This window comes from Ictalurus punctatus, chromosome 18 (assembly GCF_001660625.3).
Source record: "Ictalurus punctatus breed USDA103 chromosome 18, Coco_2.0, whole genome shotgun sequence".
Classification (NCBI taxonomy): Eukaryota; Metazoa; Chordata; class Actinopteri; order Siluriformes; family Ictaluridae; genus Ictalurus; species Ictalurus punctatus.
The window spans coordinates 17,860,606-17,875,653 of NC_030433.2; the positions used below are offsets into that span (position 1 = coordinate 17,860,606).

The 15,048-nt window shown below is 38.2% G+C and overlaps 2 protein-coding genes across 3 annotated transcripts; one reads left to right on the forward strand and one right to left on the reverse strand.

Moving 5' to 3' along the window:
* The first annotated feature begins 141 nt into the window (after positions 1-141).
* Positions 142-5,156, forward strand: si:dkeyp-69c1.9 (uncharacterized). Its single transcript, XM_047161998.2, has 6 exons — positions 142-473; positions 2,892-3,054; positions 3,467-3,589; positions 4,471-4,696; positions 4,801-4,920; positions 5,027-5,156. Exons 2-6 carry the CDS (start codon positions 2,901-2,903, stop codon positions 5,154-5,156), a joined length of 753 nt encoding a protein of 250 aa, XP_047017954.2. The 5' UTR covers positions 142-473; positions 2,892-2,900.
* A 1,172-nt stretch (positions 5,157-6,328) lies between these two features.
* Positions 6,329-13,035, reverse strand: bud13 (BUD13 homolog). 2 transcript variants are annotated; one of them, XM_017493517.3, is made up of 11 exons: positions 12,865-13,035; positions 12,619-12,715; positions 11,944-12,079; positions 11,709-11,751; positions 11,044-11,615; positions 10,705-10,958; positions 8,567-8,675; positions 8,319-8,457; positions 7,827-8,017; positions 7,281-7,362; positions 6,329-6,654 (listed from the first exon to the last, which is right to left on the reverse strand). In XM_017493517.3, exons 1-11 carry the CDS (start codon positions 13,008-13,010, stop codon positions 6,561-6,563), a joined length of 1,863 nt encoding a protein of 620 aa, XP_017349006.2. In that variant the 5' UTR covers positions 13,011-13,035; the 3' UTR covers positions 6,329-6,560. The 2 variants fall into 2 exon arrangements, with proteins under 2 accessions (XP_017349006.2, XP_017349007.2); XM_017493518.2 differs by having other exon boundaries at positions 11,995-12,079; positions 12,865-13,034.
* Between the last annotated feature and the right edge of the window lie 2,013 nt (positions 13,036-15,048).

The following is a 15,048-nucleotide window of genomic DNA, read 5'->3' on the forward strand; positions in this document are numbered from 1 at the left end:
CAAATGAAATATGATAATGCTTACTTAGAATATGGGTTAGCGATTAGTATTGGGTTTTATGTAGTGGTTGATGGGGCTCTGCCAAAAAAATAAGTTTAAACACCACTGAACAAGTGTAATTCTATTTTATTTTAGGGTCAATATTATATTATGCACATCTTAGTGTGTCTAAGAGACTGTACATGTCACATGGAACATTAAATTCCCGCTAAAATAAAACTCCAGTATAGTTAGTAACTTGGTATCATTCACTGCTGTGGGTCGTATTGTTCTTCAGCTTATTCCTTCACTCAAAAGGCTTTTGAAAAGAATAGGCCAGCCATGGCAACCACCATCAACTAAGGCTTACAGTGCATTTCTATCAAGCCTGTTGTGGAGAAAAAACATAGCTGCTACATTGCTTTACTGGAGGATCTACTATAACAACTTGAATCTCATATCATATCTGCGATACGTAAGCAATCACACTGAAGGTGAGCATATATTTACACTAATAGCAATATATAAAGTTAGTTAAAGGTTACTCAGAACTACTGACTGATTTTAAGACTTAAAAATACAACAGATATGTATTACATGTCTGAATGGTTCATTAATCATGCTTTTAATCTAGTAGTCACTTTAAATGCAAAGATATTTTTGAACAATATGATTTTTCAGGAATGACCTTATCTGTGAAATCACTATATCAAATATTTTATACATAGCATTATATAGAGCAGCAGTAAGGAAATCACTAGACCAAATTCAGACAAAATTTACTCCAGAAACGCATTATATTGAGCCACTGTTACGTAAACTGAGCAGCCTCAGTTAGCTTCGAATTATAGTTGAAACAAAAATAGGGATGTTTTAAAAGTGATTTCTGCTTTAAATCAGGGCCTACTGGGCCAATAAAAGCTCTAACATGCTTGCTCAGAAACCTAAACGACGAGGCTAAAATATAATAGCTAGCATAATGTAATCAAGTATGGCGAGTTAGTTAGCTAGTGCATGAATACCTTCCCAAATGGGGGTCATACCTATGTTCCCAGGGTCCTGCAATATGTTCCCCAGATTTATATGGCACATAATGTAACAATATCAATGAATTGGTATTTGGACATTTCAGCAGTTAGATGTAAGTCACAGCTAAAAAAGAAAAAAAGAAAAAAAAAAAGAAAAAAGGAAGGTGTTCAAAATTAACATAATTAAAATAAATGCAGAAGAAATACATTAGGATGTCTGGCAAAAACAAACTGAATTAAATGACAAATGTAATTCATGATGTCATGAGAGATTCAAAAACATAATAGGCTAGTTTCTATAGAAAATATTGATGAAGTGTAATCAATATATGTAACTAATATTTGGATATGTTAATAAAGTACAATCAATATGTATAACCAACATTTAGAATGATTACTTAGAAGCATAATCTAATAATTAATATTAGTTAACAAGTATAATCTATATGTATAATCAATATTTAGAGGCATAATCTAAATCCATAGTACACTTTTTGATCAAGTTATATTCTAAGTGTGTATTGAGTTAGATGAATTCTGTCTTACTGTACAACAATTGTTTTTCTGTATCAGCCTGCACCTTTCTGCACAGCAATAAACTGGCATTAGATATTCACTGAAACTGCTTTTGTAAGTAAACAACCTTGAGGTTGGATACCAATTAACGAGTTAGGACAGGGCCTCAGGAATGGAGGTAGATTTCAGCTAGGGCAGCAGATAGAAGCTCATTGAGACATAAGATAGGAATGTTGGTCAGAAAACAAAAAAACAACTAACGAAGAAGAAGATTGGTCTGTTTTTAATGAGAAAAGGCAAAACCCCGCCTAAGATGAGTATGCTGTGACAGGTATAAAAAGGGCTGTGTGTGTTTGCATAATTTAGAATTTCTGCAGACTGTTTCACTTTATTGTTTCAATAAAGTTTGACATCTACAAACCCTCTGTCTCTGAAGTTTTTTGATTTAGGCTGGAAAGATTGTTTGCCATGACATTTCCACCAAAATAAGCTATGATCTTTTGTGATTCCATGACTCCAACCATTTGCTTAGTTCCCTCATGTCTAGGCCAATTACGGTAGTTCTGGGGAACAGAAAACCCCTTTGACTAGCTCCACAATAACCCATCCATCCATCTTCTACCGCTTACTCCTTCTTCAGGGTCGCGAGGGAACCTGGAGCCTATCCCAGGGAGCATCGGGCACAAGGCGGGGTACACCCTGACAGGGTGCCAGTCCATCGCAGGGCACAATCACATACACAATCACACACCCATTCACACACTATGGACACTTTAGACATGCCAGTCAGCCTACCATGCATGTCTTTGGAGGAGGAAACCGGAGTACCCGGAGGAAACTCCGGGTTTGATTATATAAATTCTATAAAGGAGATGATTTGGCTGTAGTTGTTATCCTTTTCTATATTGAGCAAATGTCAGCAAGTCACTTTTGTTTTTTGAAAGACAGTAGCAAGTAAGGTTTCTGTCTCTGTGAACTCTGAAAAAAAGATAGTAATCCAGACATGTCATCTTCTTGATCAGGGAGTTTGGGCTAGTGACTTGTCTACCCATGTTAACAGATTTGGATAACAAGTTTGTATTGGCTTTAGCAATCATTAAACAACCTGTTTTACTTAAATTTCAATAGAAAAGATGCATGCTTCAAAAAGACGATGTCATATTGTACCATTAAGTAAATTTCAAGCTGAAATAAATTGCTGTGGTACATGAGTGTGAAATTAGACATACAGTACACAATGAGTAATGTTTTAGTGAAGTATGCAGACATTATTGCTCGCTAAGTATTTGGGCAACACTAAAAAATGGCTAACACCCAAACTGTCCACTTTGGTAAACGTGTACTAACAAACTTTTTTAATCTCCTTAGTGCAAAGTAATGGCCACACAGAAAAGACCCCTTACAAAGCTGTTATGGCCACTACCTCCTCTTGGTCATGATTTCCGAGTTGGACTGCTGCATCTTAAGAATGGTCAAAGGATAAAGCCCTTGCAAGCATTCCCTCAGGTGGGGGAACTTCCTGCTGTGGCAGGTAAAATGCTAACAATGCAAAACAAAAATACGACAAATACAAATAAAATGACATTAATTCAATTCAAGTAAAGCAAAATTTTGGCCAGTTTTACACAGTTAGTTAGTTACAATTACATTTATATTGCACTTTACGTAGTATTGGGGGGGGGGGGGGATTTCCATTACTTGTTTGTTTCTTTCAGTACAGAACTAAAGAAGGCTCTGACTCTAATTGTGTTAGCTGATAGCAAAAGTGTATAACACGTTTCATTTTTAGCTATATTATTTCTTTATATAGTCACTTGTTGATAAAAGCAAAAGTATCTTAGAGCACAGTGACAGTAACGAGTGCCATAATATCATATCATATCATATCATATAAATATAAGCATAATTGTGAACTCATTCTGAATGTGTTATTTTCCTGCCAGGTTTATTGCTTTACCCAGATAAGTGTGAGAAGATGGTAACAACATCAGAGATAGCATTTGGCCCCAAACCCTATGCCAGGACTGAACCAAAGAAGATACTGAAGTGCAATCTGATTCTGGAGGGTGAGGCAGATTCCTGCATTAAACATGTCTACAATGGGCCTCATTTATCAAGTTGAATATGAACAAAGTTAATTGAAAATTGTTATAAAGATATTAAAAAAAAATTGGTATTGATGAAAATGCCCAAAACCCATTTGTATCCTACAATCTCCCGAGTTTGTGGAAATATATGTATGCATAAGGAGACACACTAGTGTGAACCTGAATAGATTGTCTTGAAGTAGAGCAATTGGCCATTAGTTACTGCAATTTTACATACTGGTGAGTTTTTATTGCTTATTTATTTTGATTACACAGACACAAATGTAATGATCATTTTGTGAATCTCAATTGTTTCATATTAATGACTTGAAAAAAGCAATCCAAAACAAAATGAAATGATTAAATCCTTCAATTAAGACAAGTAAGGCAAGGCATACAATTAAGGCAAAAGTAATGGCACTGTAATAACAGGAGGATGGGATAATGTGTATCTGTGGTAGGCAACATGCTACAGTGGCTGAGCTGCATTACTAGTTACTAGTTTTATCACATGCTGCGCTTTTGCCATTTAATTGTCAGTTTGTGGTTTTCTGTCTGCATTGCCTTTTTGTGGGCGTCACTGTGTGAAAATCCCAATCAAGCTGTGCTTTGGTTAATAAGCTTGGTAAATTACAGGTGACTGGTATTTATCAACATACACATATGAGTATGAAGAAAATCAGCGTTACTGAAATTTATGTAAACTTGACTGGAACTTTTAGTTTAGTTTGGCCTATGAAAACATTGACAAATAAGGCCCAGTGCGTCAATGCACTGTTTGTTTTACTGGTGCATGGACCAGACACACCTTGTGGCTGGCCAAAATATCTAACTCTCCCCTGAATTAACTACCACTGCAGGGGATCAAAGCTACATAACAACCAACCAAGAGGCTTTTCGAGCTCAGGCTTTATACAGTGATCCACTGATGATGACGGGAAAAAGCCTAGCAAGACGCGAGAGGACTCCAACAACACACTACCAAACACACTACCAACAGAGCTTCGTCCAACCACAGTGTATTTATGGGAGAAGACTTCAAGCCCTGCCCCGCCCTGATAACCTTGCAATCAACCCAGCACTGAGGCAAGAGATGTCCTTCATATGCTGAATAGGATAATATTTAGGCACACATTTACATTTGAATGGAATTATGTATATTTGATACTTTTAAAACTACTGTCTTGTAGGGCTGACTTTAAGACAGTCCAAATGGCAACCTACCCAGGATGGGACATCTCTCTTCATTCTCGTCCTCTTCCGGCTCAACGGAAGGAGCAGTTGTCGCTTATTGAAACGACACCCAAACTGTATACCACTACAAAAATGGTATGTGCATTCTTTGATGTTTTATCTTATTTGCATATTAATGGTACTAAATCTTGACATGATGTTCTTCGTCATAAATGTGTTAAGGCTTCTGCCAGAATCTCTTGCGAAAGCGGCAGATGATCTGAAAACGTCCGGGTTGCCCATCAGAACCACAGAATGGAGAAAATTGGACAACTCACCACAGCAGCTTTTCCAAAATCGCTATCAGATCTAGAACACTGTTAAAGGCATGATCGAGCAAAAATCTAATTAACACAACTTCCCCCTTTACACCAAATGTAGTCAATCAGAAATATTTAATGTGCTAAGTTTGCATCTACATTTTTCATTGAAGCTAAAAGTTTAATGTACTGTAAGCAATGGAAATCTGTCATCTGAAATCTTTTCTCTTATTCCATGCTGTAATTTTCATATACCTGCTTCAAACAAAATTATTAATCATTTATTTATTCATTCATAAAATACTATTGTTTGAAAAAAAGTAAAGTAAATACAAGTTGGATTTAAGTTGTAATATAAATCACTAGTGGTCTGATACAAAATTCAAAATTGTGGAGGCGGAGCCTTGATGGTGGAATGATACCGAAGTGTGCTGAAAAAATGATGACTCCAGTTGTCTAAGATGGCTACACCGCTAATGTAATCTATAAACAAGAACAAACCTTATGTCACACTGTGTCCTAAACCACAAACACAAGTGTACGCATGTCTGACATCCCTGAAGATTTACCTGTGAGTGCATGGATTTACATTACATATCATGTTTTGGTGGGTCAGCTACATTTGGGGTGAACAATCGCATAAATTATATATTTTTCTCAAAACACTTCTTAAAGCTCGTGTTCTGTTTGGGTCAGAACATAACCATATTATTATATTTCCCCAATGTCGAACTTTATATGATTGCCTCATATTCTCTACTGAACATAATACAGGAAAAAATTATTTTTGGGGCGTCTGCAATAACCCCTTGTTCACGTTCTGGTCATTTTGACCCAAGAATAAAATGGCTTATAAAACTGGTGAAATTTCAATTGACACCTAACGCTCTAAACAAATATAAAATAAATAGGGCAAATCTCAAAAACTCTGTTACATCGGCTCCATTTTGTATTTGCACTTGTACCATAATATAGACGCATTCAAGACTGGTCAATTCAAATGTTATTTTCTGCTAGAACAAGTAGGGAACAGAACACGACCTAGACAATGAGTAGGCCATAACAGTACAATATTTGGTGAAGAGCACCCTCTTGTGCTTATATAGAGTTACCTTCTATTATATTTACCAAGAAAAACATCCTTCACTGAACACAATGGGCATTACATACACATGCTCTGGTGACTTGAACTGATCATTTGTTAAAAACCATTTAACATATGACGTTAAGAAAACACAACATTTTAATAAACCCCACAAAATAAACCAGATACACACATACAACTGCTGAAGTCCTCACAAAATGCACTGCATGTAGTTTGGTCGATCATCTTGGTTGATAACACTAAAGGCATTTTCATCAGATGGTCCATTCAGACAACCTGGTCCATGCTGGTGAATTAGAACAACACACACATGCTTACACACACTCACACACTCTCACATCCTGATGTGCATCTACATGTCCTCCACACTCCATTTGTATGCTTCCTCTTGCACTGCTTTCTTATCTGCTATTCTGGTGAAGCGCTTCTGCTCAAACCCATTGGACCTAAACACCAGGAAATGAAATGTTATAGATATTGTTGGACATGTCAGAATACTTAAAATGTTGTTAGCTCAATATGTACAATACATAATAATAAATCATCTTATCAATTACATTATACCATAGCGCTGTTGAATTCTTGAATCTGATTGGTCAGAAGGTTGTTAATTTTTTCTAACAGCTTACAACATACACAGAGACTTGTATGGTGGACACTCTACATAATCTAAAGGACTTATAATAAACACTTTTAAAAACTGTGTTGTTATTTAACAAGGAGTAATATACAATCTGTGCCCTCATTTTTTATGCCACAGGAAAGTCTTCATGTTTTTATTAAGTTCGTCTTATAAACTGAGAGAGAGAGAGAGAGAGAGAGAGAGAGAGAGGGAGAGAGAGAGAGAGAGAGGCTGGTGATGGAATAACTGTTTATAGCTGCTATAGCGCACATAACAACAGTAAATAACAGTACACGTTATAGGAAAATAATCAACTACGAGTTGACTCCGAGTCATGTTGGGCTGCATCACACAACCCAGTTGTTGATTATTTTCCTTTAACAGCATGTCCCACAAGTGTTTTATTCCTGACATCATAAATAAAACATATATATTATATTATGTATGTACCTGTCTACTCCATCCCAGCGATATCCCGGCATGATGTTGAAGCGATTTGGGGGTGGAGGTGGACCCTGGTAACGAGGTCTCTCTTTAAAAAAATTAAAATAAAAAAAAAGATCAGATCAGTAAGGTACAAGGTGCTGACATGCTGTCAGTGTGACAAACATAAAATATTGTCAAATACAATGAGTATGAAACTAAGACTAACTGAAATGTTTTTCTTTAAAAATGATGCCATGCCATGAAGAACTGAGGCTGTTTTGAGAGCAAAGGTAGTATTGGTAGTACCCAATATTGGTACGGTGTTCCTAATAAATTGCTCGGTGAGTGTATATATTAATCAGGTAAGGCAGAATTAAGAGGTTTGTTTTCCATTTTGTGTTTCTTACACTGCTGTAACGAACTGTCAAGAAAATGTGTGTGTATATATGGGGCTTCCTGGATTCATTGCCTTCCAACACTAATACTGTAGCCAAGCTGTTAAATCATTAACAAAGGCTTTATTACTGTCTGTTGGTTTTACTGCTCTAGATTACTCTAATCAGTACTCACCTTTGATTCCTTTGGTTTTTGCATTCTTCTCCTTCTTCTTGCGCAGAAGAGCAGCCATTGGATCTCCGTCTCTCTCCTGCTCTCTCAGCATCTTGTCCAGGTCCTCATCGTCAATGTGACGAGCCAGCGGCTTCTGAGCCTCTCTGAGTGCATCGACCACGTTCTGCTGCTGCATCTGACTCTGTACCAGTCTGAGAGTGAGAGTGAGAGAGTGAGAGAGAGCGAGAGAGAGAGAGAGAGGTAGAATATGATCTTTTATAATAGCAGCCTTGTTACATGGATCATTAAATGTTGTTATAAATAAATAAAAATGATAACCATTGGCAAATTGGTGTGCAGAATAAAACATTTCAGTAGATACTGTTATAGAAAAAGAATCAACATATAATCAACCCCATTGCTGACCATTTTCCCACAACAGCAGTGATTTATTTCTTAAACACTGACTGTTTCCACAGTACTTTGTCTGTAGATAGAGCATGAAAACCTCACCCTTTGCCCCACTGCGCATATTTCTCATCCTTTTCTGCCTTCTCCCCTGCTTTCCTGCTCTGCTCGGCACGCTCGGACTCCAGGTCACGCTTCTTTCCTGTTTTATCTCTAAAAATAGTCTGTGCATGACGGGACTCCTCTGGGGGAAAATAATGGTCAATATTTAGGCAACAGTAAAGGTATTACACCGCATAAGAACTACAGTTATAGAAACATCCTCCTATTTTTCATAACTTTTAGCAAAAGACCTTCTAGCGGGCGGTTGTGTTTTTCTCTTCTGCGCATTTCCTCCTGCTCTTTCCTCAGGGTTTCAGAAGATACCAGACCAGCAGCTCCACCAGATAACATTTGAGGCCCCTGAAAGCAGTCAGATTAAAGCATTAAAGGACCATTAAAGGAAAAATAAAGGAAAACTTCCCCCTGAAACATTAAGTATGTTTATATTCAAATACAGTCCCCTCCGAAACTATTGGAACAGCAAGGCCATTTCAGTTGTTTTTGCTGTAAACTGAAGACATTTGGATTTGTGGTCAAAGATGAATATGAAAAGAGAGTTTAGAATTTCAGCTTTAATTTCCTGGTAATTATATGTAGACGTGTTAAACGACATCGAACTTAGAACATTTTGGATCTGACAACCCAATCTTTCGGCAAGCAAAATACTGGAACATGTGACTGACAGGTGTTTCTTGTTACCCAGTTGTTTCCTGTTAGATTGAACAATAAATAGCTCTGAGCATCTACTCTTGATTTTAGCAAACAGTTTCACTTGTGAAGACTGCATTTGTTGTCAAAAAAAGAATAAGCCAATGTGAAGATCAGAGAGCTGTTTATGGGAGAGATGAAGACCATTTTGAAGCTGAGACAAGAGGGAAAATCAATCAGAGGCACTGCACAAACATCAAACAATATCCAATACAATTATTTGGAATATGCTGAAAAAGAAAGAAACCAGTGGTGTACTGAGCAACAGACACTGAATGGGTCGGCCAAGGAAAACCCCAGCTGTGAAGAAAAATCCAAAAACAACAGACATCACCAACAACCTCTACAGGGCAGAGCTGAAGGTATCGCAATCCACTGTTCAAAGAAGACTTCACGAGCAGAAATATAGAGGCCATATCACAAAATGCAAACCAGTCATCAGCAGTAAGAATCAGAAATCCAGATTGGAATTTGCAAAGAAATACAGAGATGAGCCACAAAAGTTCTGGAACCAAGATGAACCTATACCAACGTGATGGAAAAGCCAAAGAGTGGAGAAAGAAAGAATCTGCTCATGATCCAAAACATACAAGCTCATCTGTGAAACATGGTGGAGGAAGTGTCATGGCTTGGGCTTGGATGTTTGACAGGTGCAAAAATGTAAGACAACACATCAAACGATGCTAGCTCAAAGTGGTAAATGACATCGTACATATAATTTGTGTAAGTATATTCGTTTTACTGTTGTCGGGAAATTTTTTTAGAGCTTTATGCGATGACTGACTGAGCTACTATTTGCTAGCTAGCTGACATTTTTAAAAAAAATTATATCAACTTGGGCAGGTTTAATATGCAAATCAGATGAATAGAATTATGATCGAGCAAACAAGGTTATTTTTCATCTTCCCTTCAAGGTGTTTGCAGTTTGCTAATGTTATCTAGCCACACATTAACACCGCAATATTTGGAGGAGTTCGCAATTTTTCAAATTTAACAAAGATTTCCCTCAGATTTGGGCCAAGACACATCAGGTGACATCACTACACCCATTCAGCCAAAGCCCTCTTCGATTCATGTGCATCGAACATGAGTACAGCTAAAAGGTCTCATTTACCAACAAACATCACTGGGAAAGACTGTGCAAAACAATTTCAATGCAAGTGCAATTTCACCAGTTCAAGTAGTTATCTGCAAAAAAAATTAAAAATTGCATTGATATTTTGAAAAAAGTCACAACAAAATCAAGCATTTTTGCCCATAACAATCGCAAAATAAAATTCTAATTCTGCGAAATCCTGTACGGCTTTGGGTGCATGAAGCAAGACTCATCTCAGGCCCACCCCAAACATGTCATCTCATCAACCACACCCTTTTAATTATCATCAAATAACTCCTATTAAACACATTTATCACAAGGACAAATACTGAAGGAGATATCAAGATCAAGCGAACTTGAAAATGACAGGACACTATTCCTATATGTAGAAATGTAACTTAAAATGTAAGTGTGCACTGTGTTCCATTCTCTGACATGGGAATGGGCAGGTTCAAAATTCTACCAGAGGGCCTCGGAGACATTTCTGCTTCACTTTTAAACCTATTTTATGACATTCACCCATATGCAATCATTGCTGTAATCACACACACATCACTCATTTATTCTAAGCATCTTCGTGCTTACCGTCTGTACATCAGGAGCACGAGCTCTACGAGGAGGAGAGAGATCAGAGTCTGATCCATGCTTCTTCTGTGGCCTCTTCCTGGGAGGAGACAGGTCAGAATCAGACCCCTTTCCTCCCTGCACTCTTTTCCTGGGGGGAGACAGATCAGAGTCTGAGTCCCGTCTGGTGTTCGGGCGTCTTCTTGGTGGGGACAGGTCTAAGTCTGGCACATGTCTAGCTGAAGAGGATTTGGACTTTTCTCTCTGTGGAGAAGCTGTAAAATGGACACAATATATTCTATGTGTTTATTAAACACAAATCAGGAGAATGAGGTATGAGGATGAGAAATCTTTATGTACCTTTATGATGGTGTTTTTGTGTTTTTCGTGGAGGAGAAGGTGAAGCGGAGTCATGCCGTCTGTGTTTGGTGTCTGTTCTGTGTCTGGGAGGTGAAAGGTATGGAGAATCGAAGCGTGACTTTCTCTTGGGTGAGAGTTTGGGAGAATTGTGGCGAGTCATCCTCTGGGGCGAGAGATGAGGAGAATCGTGGCGAGTCGTCCTCTTGGGGGAGAGATCAGGAGAATCGTGGCGAGTCGTCCTCTTGGGGGAGAGATCAGGAGAATCGTGGCGAGTCGTCCTCTTGGGGGAGAGATCAGGAGAATCGTGGCGAGTCGTCCTTTTAGGCGAGAGATCAGGAGAATCGTGGCGAGTTGTCCTCTTGGGCGAGAGATCAGGAGAATCGTGGCGAGTTGTCCTCTTGGGCGAGAGATCAGGAGAATCGTGGCGAGTTGTCCTCTTGGGCGAGAGATCCGGAGAATCGTGGCGAGTCGTCCTCTTGGGCGTTAGATCCGGAGAATCGTGGCGTCCTCTCCGTTCTGGAGAAGCACCAGGAGAATCGTGTCGAGTTTTTCTACTCCCCTTGCCATCTGAGCTTTAATAAGTGTGAGATAGAGAAAATTAAAAACTTTCCTTTCCTTGCTGACAGTCTAATGTTAGATCTTTAGAGAAAATTAACCTCAACTACCTTGTTCCTGACTGTGGGTCCTCTTGAGATTCGTCATTTGTGGCTGCGACATGGAAAATAAATGACAAAATACACCTTAATAATGGTATCGACACAGCTTATGTAAAAGTAAGCAATAAAAATACTTCGGGCATGCTGTCACAGAAAAATAATCAACACCAGCATGGTGTGATGTTCTGATGAGATGGGAAGTTGATTAGTTTTCTACAAACACAGAATTGAGAATTCAACATACCTTTATATAAGGTATAAAGATGTTTAGCAGTTAAATCTTTTAACGTCTCACCTCCCAGAACTTTCCACTTATTACTAGTTCTAAAGACTTCAAGTTGCTTGACTTCGTCTGGACGCTCATCTATTATTTCTGCAATCTGAAGTAACAAATAACAATTAAAATGAATGCAATTCCAAGCACAAGTTAATTTAGCATAGACAGTAAAATCAGTGTTTCTAACAGTTTTATTTGTTTTAGTTCTATAAGTTGTTGTCATATAATTAGGGAAACCAAAGAAAGGGCACAGAAAGACATCTCATCAGACCAGAAATCCTTTTTATTCTTAAACACAAGGCTCTATGTCACTGCACTCCTATTTAATCTAGAAGATCTCTCTCATCAAGTGATTTCAGGACATACTCCTGGCATCTACTGTCTATGGCCTGGATCTGTGAAGCACCATGTACTACATTTGTTTATTTAAAACAACAACAACAACAACAACAGTATTCTATCTTTGAGTTTTGAACTAGATAGACAGAAGTGGGTGTAAGTGCATTATCCGTCATATAAATCTACACAGACCAAACAGAATGTACATCCTTTTGGAAAATTTTGAAACACCACCCAAAAAAGTCTGTTGAAGGACAGATCCACTAGTAGCTGACCCACCTACATATCTAAAATGTTACTTACGACAGGCGCCTCCTCCTCATCATCTTCATCCTTGTTCTCCTTCTCCCTGTTCACAGCCAGTTCCCTCCAGTCAATGTCATCATCAACTATTTTCATCCTGCAAAGTTGAATACTCCATCAATCCATTTTAAAAATTAATGTTTGCACCTAGACCTACTGAACACCACTGTTACTGTAAATATTCATGTGCTAGGCTAATTTTATACCTGCTACAAGCAGCGTTATAGATAATTTCATTTCATTTACCCTCTTCCGGCGAGTTTAGGGCGTTTTTTCTTAGCTTTCTTCTCTTTTGACTTCTTGCCATCTTCATCGTTTGATAAATAGCGCTTTAAATATTCCGCTTTTGAAATACTAGTACTTGCGCTTGTTACGCTCTTGGAGGCAGCCATTTTGTTTGTGACCTACGTCACGAAACGGATATCACAGAGGGACAAAAAGTACAGCGCGATTTAGAAAAATGGAATTGTGTGACGAGTCCAAAGCTAAAACCTCACCGCCAAAGCTGGCACTTTTGGACGTCGAAATTCTGGCTGATTGTTAAAGAAACTAATAGTTCACTGTCTTGAGTAATTTAGCTTTTGAAGTTAAAGGAGTATTAGGAATATGTACTAACGGCACATGTAACACTTTTTTGTTGCTTTTTTGCATTAATACATAATGGGAAGCATCAAATTTCTCTATCAATCATTTTATCTGTGTACCAACAAAATCAAGAGTCAAAAACTCTTCATTCTTTCCATAACATAAGTGTGAGAAGATATGAGAAGTATATATCCTATATAAGATAATACTTTAAGATGAGGGGTATAGAAGAATTTCTTTGATCAGACTATGGGATTTAAATATGATTTTTATGTAATCCATCAGGTCCAATCAAAAGTTAAAATAATCAGAGTGATAAGAAATGTTTTAATCCATCAAAGGCCTAATAATGGTTTTTAAATGTATTTCACCGGTGAATAGAGAGTGACTTCGTGTTAAATCAGCATTTAAACATGATTATGTTGTAATAGTACACGGAAAATGTATTAATCAGAAAATAATACGTGAATATTCATGTAGGTGAAACTAGGACAAATTCATGTAACTCCAGCTTGTGGGAAATCACAGAGTATATGTTTCTCACTCCTACAGTAGTTTGTATTTTTCTGAATACAATTGAGGCCGTCTTCTGTATCTTTTTGATAGCTTGGAATTTGTTATTCCTTAGTGTGTATCCACTACCATTGCCAAGCTTTACGAGTGGTCCATTGTTCAAAGTGCAGAAGTTAGAAAAATACAAAATATGAATGTACTGACAAGGCCAGCTGTGTTAGAGAAGATGCACTAATGTTCAAGGACGTGTGTGTTAGTTTGCTAAAAGCCTTCCTTTATACTCTTATCAAATAACAGATGAATGAGCTGTAGAGAGTCTTTGATTTGAAAGTGTATAAAAAATACTGTATCAAGATGGTGTCCGGCAATCGCTTTGCAAACCAACTCTGCTCTTGTTACTATGATAAAAGACTAATCTCTTTTTGCCATCAAAAACCTCAAGACTCAGAAGTTTTTATTTTTGCTAAAGAAGATTCCACAACAGGGGCACTGTGGCTTAGTGGTTAGCATGTTTGCCTTGCACCTCCGCCCTGTTTGCACGGAGATTGCAAGCTCTCCCCGCGCTTCAGGGTTTCCTCCGGGTACTCCGGCTTCCTTCCCCATTCCAAAGACATGCGTTGTGTGCGACTGGCATCTCTAAATGTGTGTGTGTGCGATTGTGCCCTACGAAGGTTTGGCACCTCGTCCAGGGTGTCCCCCACCTTGTGCCCCGAGTCCCTGAACTGAAATATGTTTCCCTTTTGCATCTCAACCACAAGTAAAGTTATGACAAGTACTTAGTACTTTGCGAGCACTGACCTAAAGGTATGGCACTAACACGTACACCATTCCAGCGAACCTGAACTCTGCCTCTTCTGACCTTCATGGGGAACACCTGGCAGAAAAGGTTTGAGCAAAAAGCCACCTTCCTGAGCCACCCAAAGCCCCAGAGCCTGACTCTGTCAGCAGTGTGGCCAAGACACCAGCAAATTATGTTACAGACCCTCCCAGTAAGGGAATATATGTACAGCAACATTCCAAAAGGAGACAAATGTCCTCAGTGAGACATCTAGCATACAGGAACAGGAGCCATTCTACTGTTGTAACTCCTTATGGATCTGTCATTTGCAGAAGCAGTGATCAAATTTCCAAATTTTATTTGTTTAGTTAGTAAATTTTAGTAAATACTTTCTTCATCTGATGAATGGGAGATCTCTTATATGAGTTGAACCTCGTAACCAATCACTGCAACTTTAATGAACATGACTGACATCACATACTTAAACTTATTGGCACCAGTCAGACTTGCAGAGTGCTTGGAGCCACAGTAGTTGTCAGTAGACTAATCCAGAA

Bases quoted from the DNA above. Each gene is read 5' to 3' on its own strand.
- si:dkeyp-69c1.9 (XM_047161998.2), top strand. From the start codon at position 2,901: ATGGCCACACAGAAAAGACCCCTTACAAAGCTGTTATGGCCACTACCT. The intron at 3,055-3,466 runs GTAAAATGCTAA...TTTTCCTGCCAG, and splicing joins GGAACTTCCTGCTGTGGCAG to GTTTATTGCTTTACCCAGAT. The intron at 4,921-5,026 runs GTATACCACTAC...AAATGTGTTAAG, and splicing joins ATTGAAACGACACCCAAACT to GCTTCTGCCAGAATCTCTTG.
- bud13 (XM_017493517.3), bottom strand. From the start codon at position 13,010: ATGGCTGCCTCCAAGAGCGTAACAAGCGCAAGTACTAGTATTTCAAAA. The intron at 12,080-12,618 runs GTAAGTAACATT...TTGTTACTTCAG, and splicing joins ATGAGGAGGAGGCGCCTGTC to ATTGCAGAAATAATAGATGA. The intron at 11,752-11,943 runs GTATGTTGAATT...TCCATGTCGCAG, and splicing joins TCTTTATACCTTATATAAAG to CCACAAATGACGAATCTCAA.